The sequence below is a fragment of the Leptopilina heterotoma genome, unplaced genomic scaffold (genome assembly GCF_015476425.1).
Source record: "Leptopilina heterotoma isolate Lh14 unplaced genomic scaffold, ASM1547642v1 Lhet_26, whole genome shotgun sequence".
NCBI lineage: Eukaryota > Metazoa > Arthropoda > Insecta > Hymenoptera > Figitidae > Leptopilina > Leptopilina heterotoma.
Window position 1 is genome coordinate 1,151,752 of NW_025110969.1, and position 16,995 is coordinate 1,168,746.

A 16,995-nucleotide genomic window follows, 5' to 3' on the forward strand; every position below is an offset into this window, starting at 1 on the left:
TCAATTATTGAAACTCTGTTTTATAGTAAATTTTGAAAATTAGTTAGTAATTAATATTTATAAAAATAGTTGAATTGTTTCGAAGAAATTATTAAAATTTTAGGAAATAATTGGATTTTATGAAAATATTTTTGTAAATATTTGAATTCTTCCGAGAAATTCAATTGAAAATGATTTGAAAATAATTGAATTCTTGTAAAGAATTTTATTATTTATAAAAATAATTGAATTGTTTCGAACGATTTATTAAGATTTTAGAAAATAACTGAATTTAATCGAAATATTTCAATTATTTTCAAAATTTGCAATTATAATTCTTCAAAAGTTGATTTTCAAAAATTTTTATAAAAAACACTTTAAAAAAATCAATTATTTTCAATTAAATTTTACAAAATTTCAATATTATTTATTGAAACTCTTTTCAATTGTAAATTTCAAAAATTTAATTAGAGAAATTATTAAAAAATAGTTTTTAAAAATTTGTCTATAATTATTTTTCACACTATATATCAAAATCGAAATAAGTTGCATTTTATACTAAAAATTATTGCAATATTTGGAAGAAATGTCGAAAAAAGTCGCATTTTTTGAAAATAGGGGAGACTGGGGCTAAACCGGACACGTCAAATATTTCCGAAACCATGAGGAATTTCAAATAATGTTAATAACCTTTGAACGCGCTATTTCGTGAAGCATATATTGCATGAGGTTTTAGGGACATGTCATTTTTCTTGTAATAATAGTTGCCGTTAATGTGTGAAAATGTCATTTTTCGAGGTAAAAGTAAAAATTTTTTTTTCTCATTTTTTTGGGTTTTTATCGTTATTATTAAAGTGCATATATCATATGGAAATTTTTTTATTAGCTGAAGGTGTACTGAGTTTAGTGGAAAAAAAGTTTAATGGAAAACGTTAAGAAGAAAAAAATTATTGCAGGTTAATTATTAGATGACGGTGTGGGGCTAAATCGGACGTCGTGATAAAAAACAATCAAATTTGCGAATACTATAATTTATTTGATATTAATGACCTATTTTATATTATATTCTTTGCATAGAACCACTTTATTAATAAATAAATAAAGAATTTATTTTAAAACACGAATTAGCAAGCAAGTTGCTGAAAACAAGCAAGTCTGAAAACTGTAATTCATTTTATATTATATTAATTACATACTAGCAAAAACTGACGCGCGCGAGCGCGCGTGCATTTTTTTTTCAACGTTTTATTTTAAATAATTAAAACTTTATTTTTTCAGCGAATTTGAACCATTATGATGTCACAATTTTTTAGCAAATGCTGTGAACAAATTGTGACGTCATTATGGTTCAAATGCCATTAAAGAAATTATTTCATCTTCTATTAATTAATATATTTTTGCATTTTCTTTTTTTATATAAATAAATTAAAATTTTTATTTACTGTTCGCAGTTTATATTTTTTTTTTGTTTAATATTTTAATAATTTTATGTTTTAATATATATATAAATATATTTTTTCTATTAAAATAGCAATTCTTTAAAATGATTATTATTATTTTTAAGGGTATTTTAATTATTATTATGACGTTATAATGTTTTAAATAAATTTAAAAAATGGAAATGCTGGAAAGAATGAAAAATACATTTTTTTTAGAAATATAAAATTATTCAATTAACATCTTCTATCTTTATATCTTCTCTCTATATTAATATCTTCTTCTTCTTCTATCTTCTTTGATTTAGTTGTAATTTACTTTTTTGTTTCCTATCTTCTTTAATAATTTTATGTTTCAATATTTTTAATTTTAATTAAAATTAATATATTGAATTTCATTTAAATTCTTGCAAAAAATTTGAGAATCATTGAATTTCTTCAAAAAATGTCATTATTTATGAAAATAATTCAATTTTCGCTAAAAATCATTAAATCAATTTTGGAAACCCTAATTAAATTTTTCTGAAGAATTATTTTTTATTTTTTGTTTAATAATTGTGTTTCTTTAATAATTTTAATTGGATATTTTTAAAGTAATTTAAATTTATGAACAATTTTTTTCAAGTTTTTAAAACTAATTTTTAAATTTGTAAATTTAGTTGAAACATCTATTGTTTACATTTATCCCTTGTTTACAATTACCCCAAATGGCCCTAATTGTAAATTGATTGTTTTGTTGATTTTTGAATTTTATTTCGGAATAATTCAATTGAGCTGCCGGATCAAAGAAGGGCACATAACCAATGTAATTCAAATGGGTTATGTGCCCTTCTTTGATCCGGCAGCTCAATTTTTTATTATGTATTTTTCATGATTTGAAGACTTTATATAGTCTTTAAAAGACTTGATATAGTATTTAAATAGTTGAAATGAAAGGCGGTGCCTAAAGTATTTTTTTTAAGTTCATTATTTTTTTTTCTTTTTAGAAAATCTATTTTCTATAATATTGTGTTAAAAAAAACGTTAACATTTTATATTTTATTTGAACAGAAGATAACGATAAGTTTAATTCTTGCAAAAGAAAGCACTTATAAGTTAATTCTACACACAAACACACACAGAAATACGTTTATTTTTTACGTAAGTGCCAATAAATTAATTTCAATTTTTTATTTAAAATGAAATAATTTAATTTTGAATTAATTGTATTTTTGATATTTGAATAATTAATTATTATTTTGAACAATTACATTTTTCAATGATTTTAAAATAATTAAATTTTTATTAAAAACAGAATAATTTATTTTTGAATTAATTAAAATTGTTTGATTTATTTTTGAATAATTAATAATTGACTTTTGAATTATTTAAAATTCAAATATTGTAAAAAATTAATAAAATATTTAAAAAAAACAATTTATTTTTAACATAATAAAAAAGTAATTTATTAAAATACTAAATTCAAATAGATTTTGAATTGCAATTATTTTTAAAAATGAATAAATTTTTTGTGTAAAATCATTTTTTTAAAATTAATTAAAATTTGAAACAATTGAATTTTTTTTTTTCATTTTTGAAAAATTAATTATTTCGAACAATTTTTTAAACATAAAAGAACCAGGAGCTATTATCACTCATAATAGCAATCAAAAAAAGCACACACTAAAGGGATCGCTCTTCCCAAAAAATTTAGACTCTAGATCCTGCACTGTATAAGTTAATAATTGAAGATTAATTAAATTTTTGAAAAATTAAATATTAAAAAATTAATTATTTTGAATAATTAATATTATTGAACAGTAATTTACGAAAACGACCAATGTAATAAAATTTAGAACGATATTTTTTATTGATTCAGGAAAATTGAATTTTTTAATTAAAATTAATAATCGTTGAAAATTGAAAATAATACAACTTTTATTGACAATTCGATATTTCAGTTTTTTTAGATTTTAAAAATGCATAAAATTTTCAATAATAATAATAAATCAAAATACAATAAATATTATCAATTATAATTATAAATAAAAAAAAATAATAATAATAATAATAAGATATACGAATAAAATTTGTTTTTAAGTTATTTTGAGATTTTTATTTAACAAAATAAAATGAAATAATATAAATGATTTAATTAAGAAGAAAATTTTAATTAATAATTAGAATTTACCAATCTACAGTTTTTTTTCCACTGAAAACGGTAACCTCTCGCCTGATACCAGATATTTTTCCACGATTTTTCAAACACAATAATTCTTGTCACAATTTAACGTTTTTTAAAAACACCCGCACTACCGCATAACATAACATCGGAAATGTCAAAACATCACGAAAAATATAAACAAACAAAAAAATCATGATAATAATTCGCAAATGATAACTAACAACTAACTTCATACTGCGAACGGACAGAATGAAAAACCACAGACTTTAATAAAGTTAATTTTACATTTTATATTATATTCTTTGCACATAACTACCTACAAATAAATAAACAAAGAATTGTTTTGACTTTTCTACAAAAAAAACGAAAATTTGTCTCTCTCTCTTTAATTAATTAGCCGTGTCCGATTTAGCCCCATGGGGTGTCCGGTTTAGCCCCACCAATTTTGGGATTTTCGTTTATGAGGTAGTCACCTTCAAAGCAATATATCTCCTAAGCTATTGTAGTTTTTTAAAAACGAACAAGTGCGATTTGTAGGTGAAGGAACAAGCTTTAAAACGGTATATTACTCTTTAGCAAAAAAAAAATTTTTCTATGAGTTTTCTGGTCAAAGACCAAATCCGTCCGGTTTAGCCCCAGTCTCCCCTAGTCGAAAAAAGGCGAAAATGTTATAATATCCGAGGCCTGAATATAGAAATTTTCCCCAGAAATTCAATTGTTTTCAGGAATTTTAATAAAATTCTTTGAAAAATTGAATTATTTTTAAGAATTATTTAAAAAGTTGAGAAATAAAAAATGAGACACAACCTCAGTCGAAATACATGAGACGGACGTTTTTAAAAACTTTTCTCGAAATTTTCTTCATTTTTTCTATCTTCATATTTGACATCGTATAATAAAAATGATATTTTGTTTCCAGGTTTATTCAGGAACAGAGTCAAAAACAGTTTTAATGGAGAACGTAGAGTCGGGCTGTTCGAGAACCGATCAGTGTGAACCGAATCCATGTCAAAATTCAGGACACTGCACGGATATTTGGCGAAGTTATAAATGCGCCTGTGAGAGGCCTTATTTGGGAAACGCCTGTCAGTACAACATGACAGCGGCGACTTTCGGCTACGAGAACATAACAGACGGTTTCGTGACCGTAAAAGTACACGACGCCGCCAGAAGAGCAGTGAGATCGATCATCGACATTTCAATGTTCATTCGCACCAGACAAGAGAGAGGGGACATTTTCTATCTGGGTTCAGAGCAAAATACTCCCTTCGATCTCAAGAATCAGGATAAAACCTACATCGCCGCTCAACTGAAGGGCGGAGAACTTCGTGTAACGATACAATTTAACGGAACCGAATCGTACACCGTCGTTGGCGTTAAACTGAACGATGGAAATAATCATCTAATTCAAGTAATACGAAACGTGACGATTGTTCAGGTGAAGATCAACGGTACCGAATATTTCCGCAAAACAATAAATGCGATTGGTTTGCTCAACGTGACAGTATTGTATTTAGGTGGTTCTCCCCACTTTTCGCGTAATATCCGTCAAGTCGAAAGTAGATCAATGGAAGCGCCAGAACCGCTAGTCAATTTCAAGGGTATCATTCAGGACGTGCAAATATCAAATGGCGTCGAAACAATGGTCGTGGAATTTTTCCCACTGAAAGCGACAATAAGTCCACGTTTGAAAGACTTTGGCGAAGTAATCATTGATCAGACGAAAGTTCTCGAGAACGTGAGATCGGATAATGTCTGCATTAGCAGTCCTTGTTATCACGATGGTAAATGCCACGTGACTTGGAACGATTTCTGGTGCGAATGCCCTCGCGGCTACACCGGCAAGACATGCCAGGAAATGGAGTTCTGTCAACTTCAAGACTGTCCCATTGGCTCAAAGTGTCAGAATTTAGACGACGGTTACGAGTGTCTGGCTAATGCGACATTCGACGGAATTAACACGTCCTTCAGCTATGTCTATAATCGAGAGGACTTTGAAATGAGTGAATTGGACGAGGTTATTGATTCGATTAAAATTTCCTACAGATCGAATACTGGCGGTACTCTCATGCATATGGCCTCGCCATCCGGCGATCATTACTTCACTATTTTTGTTTTCAAGGACATGGTGACTGTTTCTTGGAAATTGAGTATCGAGGACACGGGAATTTTCACTTTTGGAAAAACCGAACCCGACGGCAAGTGGACGTCGATTGTATTGAAATTGAGCAATCATTCGATTGAGAGTATTCTTAATAATATGAATGATGACTCGGTGCCGCATACGAGTCAGAACTTTAATTTTTCACTTTGGTACGAGTTACTTGTTAATGGTTCTGTCACTCTCGGTGGACTTGGAACGACTTTGTCTGAAAAGCATACGTACGACATGATTGGAACTGAGAGGCATATTGAGAGTAGGGACAGAATTAATGGGAATTCGGTGGATTTTGGTGATCAAAGATTGACGACTGCATTACCTCCGCACAGTATGATGACTGGTGAGTACATTTCTACTGATTTCAATTTTAAGTCTCGAATAGTAAAAATTTTTTTCCAGTTCTTTTAAAAAAAGCGATATTTTTCGACTACAATTAATGTTTGTAAAAATCTTCGAAACAATTTAATTATTTTGAAAAAAAAAAAATTCTTCGAAGCAATTCAATTATTTAAGAAATTTTAATAAAATTCTTCCCAAGAATTCAATTCTTTTCAAAAATAAACATTTTCACAGAAATTCAATTATTTGGAAAAAATTTAATAAAATTCTTCGTCAGATTTCAATTATTTTCAATGTTTTAATGAAATTTGTCGATAAAATTTAATTATTTTCAAAAAGTTTTAAAAAATTCTAAGATAATAAATTATTAAAAAAAAATTTGCATCAAATTCTTCACAAAAAATTAATTATTTTAATAAATAATATTTTTCTCCGAAATTCAATTATTTTTACAAATAAAATTATTCACAGTAATTCAATTCTTTAAAAAAATTTTTTTATTAAAATTCGTTGCAAGAATTCAATTAGGTATTTTCATAAAGAACAAAACTTATAGCAGAATTTAAATTATTTTTTATACAATTTTAAATAAAATGTTAGAAAACTGCATTTATTCTTAAAAGTTTTTTTAAAATTTGTCGAAAGAAATATATATTATTATTAAATATATATATTATTTTTAAAAATGATAATAAAATTAATCATGAAAATTCAATTTTAAGAAATATTCAATATATACCTACTTAATAAATGATTTATTTTTGTATTTAAATAATTGAATTCTCGAAAAATTTTCTGGGAAAAATTGATTAAAAATAAATTTTGTGACGTTCAATTTATTATTAGGTATTATTATGCAAATTACAAAATTTTTTATTTTTAAATACGAATTTTTGAATAATTTCAGACTCAAACTTTAAAAAAATTCAATTATTAACTAATTTACTAAATAATTATTCTTGTTTATTAATTCATTCATAAATAATAACATTCTTTGTAAGAATTAAAATTATTTGTTATAAATAGTAAAATTTTTTGCAAAAATTCAATTATTTTTAAATAAAATTTGAATATAACATTTTCACGAACAAATACAATTATTTTCTAAATTTTCAATAGAATCCTTCGAAACAATCCACTTATTTTTTTTAAATTTGTAAAATTCTTTACAAAAATTCAATTGTTTTTACAATAATTTAACGAAAGAATTCAATTTTTCTCTTAATTCATTCTATAAAGTTTTTCAAAATAATTCAATTTTCTAAAAAATTCAATTTTTTTCTTAATTCTTTATAAAAAATTTCAAAAAAATTCAATTATTTTCTAAAATTTTAATAAATTGAAAAAGTCTTCAAAATTCAATTAAATTTATAAATAGTAAAAATTCTCTGCAAAAATTCAATTATTTCCTAAAACGTTTTGAAAGAATTGTTCATAAACTTCAATTATTTTAAAATTTAAAAAAAAACTCCATTAGGTATTAAAAAAGAAATTCAAAAAAATTCTTTAACAAAAATGAAATTAAAATTATCAAAAATTTTAACATAATTCTTCACGAGAATTCAATTATTTTCCTAAATAGAAAAAATTGTTCGAAGGAATTATATATTATATAAAAATTCAACTTGTTTTGTTTTTATACTATTTAATTTAATTTTTCTAAATTTTACTAAATTTTTCAACAATTATTTTTGAATAATTTTTTCAATATAATTAAGTTTTTGAAATATATCTTCAGAAAGTCTTTAAATTAATTTAAATTTTGTAAAATTTTGTTGAAAATAATTAACTTTTAAAGTATTTTAATAAAATTTTTGTAAATCAAATTTTGAAGCACTGTAACTGCAAATTTTAAAAGTAATTAAATTCTCAAAAATTTTAATGGAGAAAATTGTAAATGAAAATTTGAAAATAAAAATTAATAGAATTTTTGTAAATAAAATTTTGAAGGAACTGTAACTGCAAATTTTGAAAGTAATTAAATTCTCAAAATTTGTAATGGAAAAAATTTTAAATGAAAATTTGAAAATAAAAATTAATGAAAATTAGCTTCAAAAATTTATATTAAAATAATTTTTTAAAAAAAGTAATTCTTAGAATTTTTTCATAATTTTTTTAAAATTTAATTATTTCCGACATTTATAATTACGAAATTTCGAAAACTAAATTTTTACAAAGATTTATTAAAATTTTTGGAAAAATGAAAAGAATTCATTTAAAATTGTATGTATTGAAATAATTAAATTGTTATAAAGAATTTTATCAAAATTTTTGAAAATTTAATTTCTACAACGAATTTTATTAAAAAATTTTTAAATAATTTGTTTCTTTCTAGTTGGTGTTATTAAATTGTATTGAATAATAAATTATAATAGTTAATTATTTTATAAGTGGATTTTTAAATTTCGAATTATTAAAAAATCGAAGTTAATATTTCAGAATAAAATGTTTTTTTAATTTGACTAATAATAATAAAAAATTATTAAAATTCCAATATTGAATCATGTTTTTCTTTTAAATTTTAGGTGAACCGTTCAAAGGATGTTTGGGAGAAGTGAGAATCGGAAAAATGCTGTTGCATTTCTTCACAATGGAGGAGGTTTATCAAAATGCTACCTTTACGCCAATTGAATATTTATATCTTAAAAGAGATAACTCAACAGGAACGTACAGTCGAGAAGATATAGGATGCAGTCTCTGTTTCGAAAACGATTGTAAAAATGACGGTCATTGTAAAGATAAATTCAACAGTTACATATGCGAGTGTCCCGCAGGATTTGCTGAGGACGATTGTTCAGTGGACATCAATGAGTGTGAAGGCAATGAATGTCAAAATAATGCCACTTGCTTTGATAAAATTGCAAAATACGAGTGTCTCTGCAAAGAGGGTTGGAAGGGCCAGCAGTAAGTCACTTTATTTCATTTTTTCCAAGATTATTACATTTTTTCGTTTTTCATTATTCAATGAATTAAATTTAAGTAATTTAACTGTTTAACTATTTAATCAAGTAACAATAATTTCTGTCTTGATTTACAATTAATTTCTTCTATATTAATATTGTTTTCTTCTTCGATTTATTCCGTTTCTTTAATTTTTTCCACTTCTTTAATTTTTTTATTTCTTTAATTTTAACTGATTTTTCGATTTTTTTTGTTTCTTTAATTTTTTCCACTTCTTTACTTTTTCATTTTCTTAGTTTTTCACCATTTCTTGAATTTTTTCGACTTTAAAATTTTTATTTCTTTAATTTTCACATTTCTTTAATTTTTTCCACTTCTTTAATTTCTTTATTTCTTGAATTTATTCCCCTTCTTTAACATTTTAATTTTTACCGTTTCTTGAATTTTTCCGACTTAAAAATTTTTATTTCTTTAATTTTTACCGTTTCTTGAATTTTCCATTTCATTATTTTTACCGCTCCTTACATTTTTCCCATTTATTTAATTTCTTTATTTCTTTAATTTTTTTCACATCTTTACTTTTTAATTTTTACCGTCTCTTGAATTTTTTCATTTCAGTATTTTTACCGCTTCTTTAATTTTTTTCTTTTCTTTAATTTCTATATTTCTTGAATTTTTTATACTTCTCTTCTTTTTAATTTCTACCATTTCATGAATTTTTCCGACTTTAAAATTTTTATTTCTTTAATTTTTACCGTTTCTTGAATTTTTCATTTCATTATTTTTACAGTTTCTTAAATTTTTTTTTATTTATTTAATTTCTTTATTTCTTGAAATTTTTATACTTCTCTACTTTTTAATTTTTATCGTCTCTTGAATTTTTCGACTTTAAAATTTTTATTTCTTTAACTTTTTATCGTTTCTTTAATTTTTTTCAACTTCTTTAATTTCTTCATTTTATTATTTTTACCGCTTCTTTAATTTTTTTCACTTCTTTAATTTCTTTATTTTCTCAACATTTCTTTAATTTTTACAACTTCTTTAATTTTTTTATTTCATTATTTTTACAGCTTCTTTAATTTTTTTCACTTCCTTAATTTCTTTATTTTCTCAATTTTTTCTACTTCTTTACTTTTTAATTTTTTTAATTTTTCACCATTTCTTGAATTTTTTTGACTTTAAAATTTTTATTTCTTTAATTTTTTCAACTTCTTTAATTTTTTCATTTTTTTATTTTTACCGCTTCTTTAATTTTTTCACTTCTTTCATTTCTTTATTTCTTGAATTTTTTCTATTTCTTTACTTTTTAATTTTTACCGTCTCTTAAATTTTTTTGACTTTAAAATTTTTATTTTTTTAACTTTTAGCGTTTCTTTAATTTTTAAATTTTATTATTTTTACCGATTCTTTAATTTTTTCACTTCTTTAATTTCTTTATTTATTTAATAATTGACACTTCTTTACTTTTTATTTTTTGTCGACTTTTAAATTTTTATTTCTTTAATATTTACCGATTCTTTAATTTTTTTGTCCTTTTAATTCTTCACTCTTCTTTAAATTTTACCGTTCCTTACATTTTTTTCACTTCTTTGCTTTTTAATTTTATTTCGACTTTCAAATTTTTATTTCTTTAATTTTTACCGTTTCTTTAATTTTTTCCCGTCTTTTTAATTTTTTCTACTACTTTAAATTTTACCGTTTCTTTAATTTTTTTAACTTCCTTACTTTTTAATTTTTTTTTTGGCTTCAAATTTTTGATTTTTTAATTTTTACCGTTTCTCTAATTTTTTTCACTTCTTTATTTTTTAATTTTTTTAATTTTTACCGATTCTTCAATATTTTTTACTTTAAAATTTTTATTTCTTTAATTTGTACCCATTCTTTAATTTTTTCTTTTTCTTTAAATTTTTTTCCACTTATTTAATTTTGTCATTTCTTTAAATTTGAAAAATGTTTAATTATTTTCCCTGTTTGATTGTGTTAAATTTGATTAATTTCGTAATTTTTTAAGTTTCGTATTTTAAAGTACACGTATACATTTAATTTAATTAATGTTAAATTTAGAACATTTATAATGAATAAGTAATTCAATTTCGTAATTAATTAAATGAATTCAATTTCATTTTCTAACTTTTTTTGTTTTACTGTCAACAGTTGTAATGAAGATGTGGACGAATGTGAAACGAAGAATCCCTGTCAAAATGGAGGAACATGCAACAATCTTCCTGGCTCTTTCAGTTGTGAATGTCCAAATGAATTCATTGGTGATCTCTGCGAAACTGTCAAATTAATTACGTGCAAAGATAATCCTTGCAAAAATGGATCAACTTGTCTTGATGTCGTCAATTCAGAAACTGGGGATAATTACACCTGTAACTGTATGAAGGGATATGAAGGAAGAAATTGCCTTCCCTATTGTCTCATTAAAAATTGCGAAAATAACGGAACGTGCATGACTTCCTTTGACGTAAGTTATTCCACTTTTTTTATTCTATTGTTACTAATTTCGTCTTATTTCAAGTCTTACCTATATTTTTTTAATATTATATTCTTATTAATTATAATCTAATTGAAAATAAATTTAAAACTACGAAAAAATGGGGGACTAACTCTGATTGTTTTTTTGTGAAAATTGTTTTGTGAAAAAATTCTGAAAAAATTCAAAATATCTTATTAATAATAATATAAATAATTATAATATTATAAATTATAATTATTAGGAAAATAAGTAATATATTTTACATAAAATAATTAGTTTCGATTATGTTTGATTGAGGGACCTCAATTTTTGTCAAATAGTATTTGTAAATTACATTTTATTAATTATCTACAATTTACAAAGCTAGAAATTATTTCTTATTTTATAATAAAAAGTCCTAAATACGGTTATTTTTGTTTCACAATTTTAACGAAAAGCAAATAATTATTATTACATTGGAAACTAATTATTAAAATAGAAAATAGAAAATAAATTATAAGAATTTGTCCCTCCGAGATGTGTAAATTAAAGACGAAACCAACAATTACGACTTGGATAGAATGATAATTGTTATTTCCATTTTTAAAACAAAAATAAAATAGATTAGTAAATTTTTTTTTAATTTTGTGTTACAGCCTCCGGAATGCACCTGTCATCCTGGATTCAATGGAAAGTTTTGTGAGAATAATATTGACGACTGTGCACCCGATGATCAGGGCAATGTTCCCTGTAAACATGAGGGTTACTGCATTGATCAAGTGAAGGGTTTCCTCTGTAATTGCACGAACACGGGATATGAAGGTGTAGATTGTACAGAAGATATAAATGAATGTGAATTAGGAGCAAATTGTGGCAATGGCGTCTGTATAAATTTGAATGGAACATTCCGCTGCCAGTGTAACGAAGGATATTGCGGTATAGACTGTCTCAATACAAAACCATGCAAAGAGGTAATTTCCAATTTCATTCATTTATGAAAAATTTTAAAAACTTGAAATTTCCTTGAATTTTTTTTCAACTTTGTAAACTTTTCAATCTCTATGAATTTTTAAACAATGCCTTAATTTTTCCTATTTCTGTAATATAATGAATTAAATTTAATTTAAATAAATAATTTTCTAAAAATAATATTAGATTTTTAAAATATTTCAATTCTATTTTTTAAAAATATTATTCAATTTTAATGAACATGTAATTAAAAATGTTTAAAATAATTGAAATTTCCAAGAATTCGGTATTCCATTTATTACCTATTATTTTGTCAATTAAAAATTTTAATATTTTTAAGAATAAACATCAATTTTTGAACGATTAAAGATTCAAAATTTAAAGAATTAACTTATTAAGTTCATAATATTATTTAATATTTTTGTTTATTATTATTCAAAAATTTTACAAAAATTTCTTGAAAGAATACAATTATATTTAAAAATATTAATTAAATTCGATTATTTTCAAGAATTTTAATATAAATTCAATTATTTTTAACAATTTTGATGAAATTTGTTAAAAAAAACATTATTTTAAAAATTTTTTAAAAAATGCCTTCAAAAAATTAAATTATTTTTAAAAATTCAGAAAAAATTCTTCGAAACAATTCAATTATTTTTGTAAATTGTAAAATTTTTGTCAAGAATTCAATTATTTTTGTAAAGTATAGAATTCTTCTGAGAAATTCAATTATTTTCAAAATTTTCAATTAAAATTATTTTTATAAATGACATTCTTTTTACGAAATTTAATTAAATTAAAAAAAATGTAATTATTTATAAAAAACTCTAATAAAATTGTTTAAAAGAATTTAATTTTCTATGAACAATTTTAATATGATTACACGATTTCAGGCTTCACAGTCTGTCCCCTATTTCCCTAAAAGTCCCCTTTTTTCAATTTTGGCCCCTAAACGTACCCTATTTTGAAAATTTCCCCTATTTTTCTCGTCGCAGGAAATTAATTTTTTTTCAATAATTTTTAAGTAATTCTGCAAAAGAATTCAATTATCTTGATAACCAACAAAATTCTCTGCATAAAATCAATTATTCTAAGGATTTTTAAAGAAATTCTTTTCCAAAATTCAATTATTTTGATAAATATCAAAATTTTTCTCAAGAATTCAATTATTGTCAAAAATTTTAATTAAATTCTTGGCAAAATTTCAATTATTTAAACAAAATTTAATAAAATACTTGGAAAGAATTCAATTATTTTTATAAATTTTAATGAATATCTCGTCAAGAATTCAATTATTTTTATAAATTTTAATGAATATCTCGTAAAGAATTCAATTATTTTTATAAATAGAAAAATTTTTCGCCAAAAATTCAATTATTTTCAAAAATGTTAATAAAATTCTTTGCAAAATTTCAATTATTTTTAAAAGTTTTTCGCAATTCAATGTTTTTAAATATTTACTATTTTCATAAAATTTATCAACAAATTTAATTATAAAAAAACTTGTTGATACAATTCTACGAAAAGATTCAATTATTTTCATAAATAATAAAATTTCATTTACGTATTTAATTATTTTCATCGTATAATTTCAAATATTTTTAATACAATTTTAAATAAATTCCTTGAAAAATGCAATTTGTATTACAAATTTTATTAAAACTTGAGGAAATAATTCAATTTTAAGAAACATTCAATTATTTAATAAAACAATAAAATTCGTTGCAATAATTCAAATATTTTCATAAATAACATTTAATTCGTCGCAGAAAATCAATTATTTTCAAAAAATTTTAAATAATTTTGCAAAAGAATTTAAATAGCTTGATAAACAATAAAATTGCACTAATTCTTCCCATAAAATCAATTATTCTAAGGAATTTTAATAAAATTCTTTTCCAAAATTCAATTATTTTGATAAATATCAATATTCATCGCAAGAATTTAATTCTTTTGAAAAGTAATAAAATACTTTGCAGAAATTAAATTATTTTCAAAATTTTTTGAAAATTCTCGTCAAGAATTAAATTATCTTTATAAATAGATAGGGAAATTCTTTTCAAGAATTAAATTATTGTCAAAAATTTTAATAAAATTCTTTTTATGAATTCAATTATTTTCAAAAATTATTATTTAAATTCTTCTTAGGAATTCAATTAATTTTAAAATTTTAATTAATAAATACTTTGCAAGAATTCAATGATTTTCAGTACATTAATTTTAAAATTGAAAACATTTAAAAAGGAAAATTATTTCAAAAGTTAGGAAACAAAGAAAAGAAACAACAAATAACTTTTAACTGCGAATAGATTATCGGAACACAACGATTATTATTAATATAGATTTTTTTTATAATCAAAAGCTATTTTTAAACATTTTTTCTACAATACATATTGTAAATTCTGTTATATTGTAAACAATCTTTTTTTTTGTCTCTAAACAGGACGAGGAATCAAACGAAGATCATCTGCTTGGAAGTCAAGCGCTGGACATTGCACTGATCGTTGGACCAATCGTCGGCGTTTTATTCCTCATTGCCGCAGGTTCGTTGATCGCATTCTTTATGATGGCACGAAAGAAACGTGCCACACGCGGAACCTACAGTCCCAGCGCTCAGGAATTCAGTAATCCTCGAGTTGAAATGGACAATGTGATGAAGCCACCACCAGAGGAAAGATTGATTTAATTTCATTCCAAAAAGTGGTAACAAAGGGACGAAAAAAAATCCCCACTCCCTTTTACTTTCAATTGGAAACAAAAAATCCGATAGTAAATTCAATAATTCCACGAGAGATTTCTGTATGAGCCGTGATCAACTTTGACAAAGTTTCTCTCGCCCTTCTAGTCCTCGTCTCACGATTTTACACACGAAACTTTGTTCATTTCTATCTAATAGCAATGTTACAAGTTTACAAAACAAAAAAAAAAGTTTTAAACTAGGCTCTTTTTTATCAATGATTCATTTTTAAATTGAAAGGATATTTTGGAGCTTTAATGAAAGTCTTCTTTGCGAAGACAAAAAACAAAATGGAAAACAAGACTCACGACCCTCTTGGTCGTTTGGTTTTCGTATCGAAAACTGTTTAAAGTGTACTTAAAATACTATTAAAGTGTTCTTATCTTATTGTTAGATTGAAGCTCTAGAGCGGAAACAAAACCCGTCCATTTAGTGCCTAATGTACTCAATTCATAATTTTTTTTTTTAATAATTTATAGGCAAATGAAACTTAATGCAATAATCACATTCCGAAATATCACGTGTCTTAAGACAAGATCTCCAAAGCATAATTGTGAACTAAAAGATGAATTCGCTGCGAGATAAAAGAAAAGTTATATAAATACACTCATACTTGAAGCGAATGTTCTTTTATCAGAACTCATGTTTATTTTGGAATTCATCTCTTTTTAGTGTTCAGATTCTTGACAAAATGGAATAATTTCTTTTTTAAAGAAAGCAAAAATTTTTAATTGTGTAAAACTACTTTTTTTACACATCTGTTCGAATTTTATTAACTCTATATTTTATGTTTCCATATTTTAGTGACCCTTTTCGGTCAATTAGATTTTTTTATTTTTCTAATTACAATTTTATTGTATTGTACTTTTTTGGTTTTTATTTTATTTTTCTGATTACAATTTTTTTTTATTGTATTTTTTCTGTACTTTATTTTCTTTTTTTAATACAATTTTATTTTATTGTATTTTTCTGGTTTTTATTCTATTTTTCTAACTAGTTTTATTTCATTGTACTAGCAAATGTGATATTTAATTTATTATTATCATTGTTTATATTTTCAAAAATTTTAATAATAATTCAATAATAATATTATATGTGAAATAAAATAAAGAAATAAATCATTTTCTAAAACAATTATTTTTTTAAATAGTAAAATATTTGCAAAAATTCTATTACTTTCAATAACATTTCACGAAAGAATTCAATTTTCTTTCTTAGTTCGTTAAAAAATTTTTCAAAGGAATTAATTATTTTCTAAAATTTGAATAAATCCTTTGAAGCAATTCAACTATTTTTAATATAATTTTAATAATACATTTCATGAAAGAATTCAATTATTTTTAAAAAAATTTTAATATTTTTCGAAAAAATTCAATTATTTTCTAAAATTTTAATACATTTTTCAAAACAATTCAATTATTTTTATAAGTAGTAAAATTCATCACAAGAATTAAATTAAATCCTATTATTTTCATATTTTTTGAAAAAATTATTTAAAATGTTAGGAAACAAAAAAGCAAATAACAACAATTATTGTTTTTTTTTGCATTTTTATCTGTAATTTTTCTTTTTACTTTTTATTTTACTATGTACAACTATTTACTCCGAAATTTTACAATTTTACCATTTTTTAATTTTACAAAATTAAAATTAACAAAATTTTTAAAATATGTATCATTTTTATTTCGTGAATTTTTTTATTCCAATTTAATTGAATTAAATTAATTTCTAAAGAAATACGGAATTTGAAAAAATAAATTTTGTCAAAAAAGAGGGTAAACAATGATGACTACTGAGAAATAGAAATTTTTAATAGAAATTCGGAATTGTGATAAAATTTGGAAACAT

General features: G+C 23.0%; 1 protein-coding gene across 3 annotated transcripts in view; it reads left to right on the forward strand.

Moving 5' to 3' along the window:
- LOC122503334 (protein crumbs) overlaps positions 1-16,067 on the forward strand; it is a 137,938-nt gene extending 121,871 nt beyond the window's left edge. For all 3 annotated transcript variants that reach the window (XM_043613834.1, XM_043613835.1, XM_043613836.1), the window contains 5 exons: positions 4,499-6,080; positions 8,605-8,983; positions 11,135-11,447; positions 12,095-12,409; positions 14,854-16,067. In XM_043613834.1, coding sequence (XP_043469769.1) covers positions 4,499-6,080; positions 8,605-8,983; positions 11,135-11,447; positions 12,095-12,409; positions 14,854-15,096 — 2,832 coding nt within the window. In that variant the 3' untranslated portion in view covers positions 15,097-16,067. The remainder of the gene's footprint in view (positions 1-4,498; positions 6,081-8,604; positions 8,984-11,134; positions 11,448-12,094; positions 12,410-14,853) is intronic.
- The last annotated feature ends 928 nt before the right edge of the window (positions 16,068-16,995 follow it).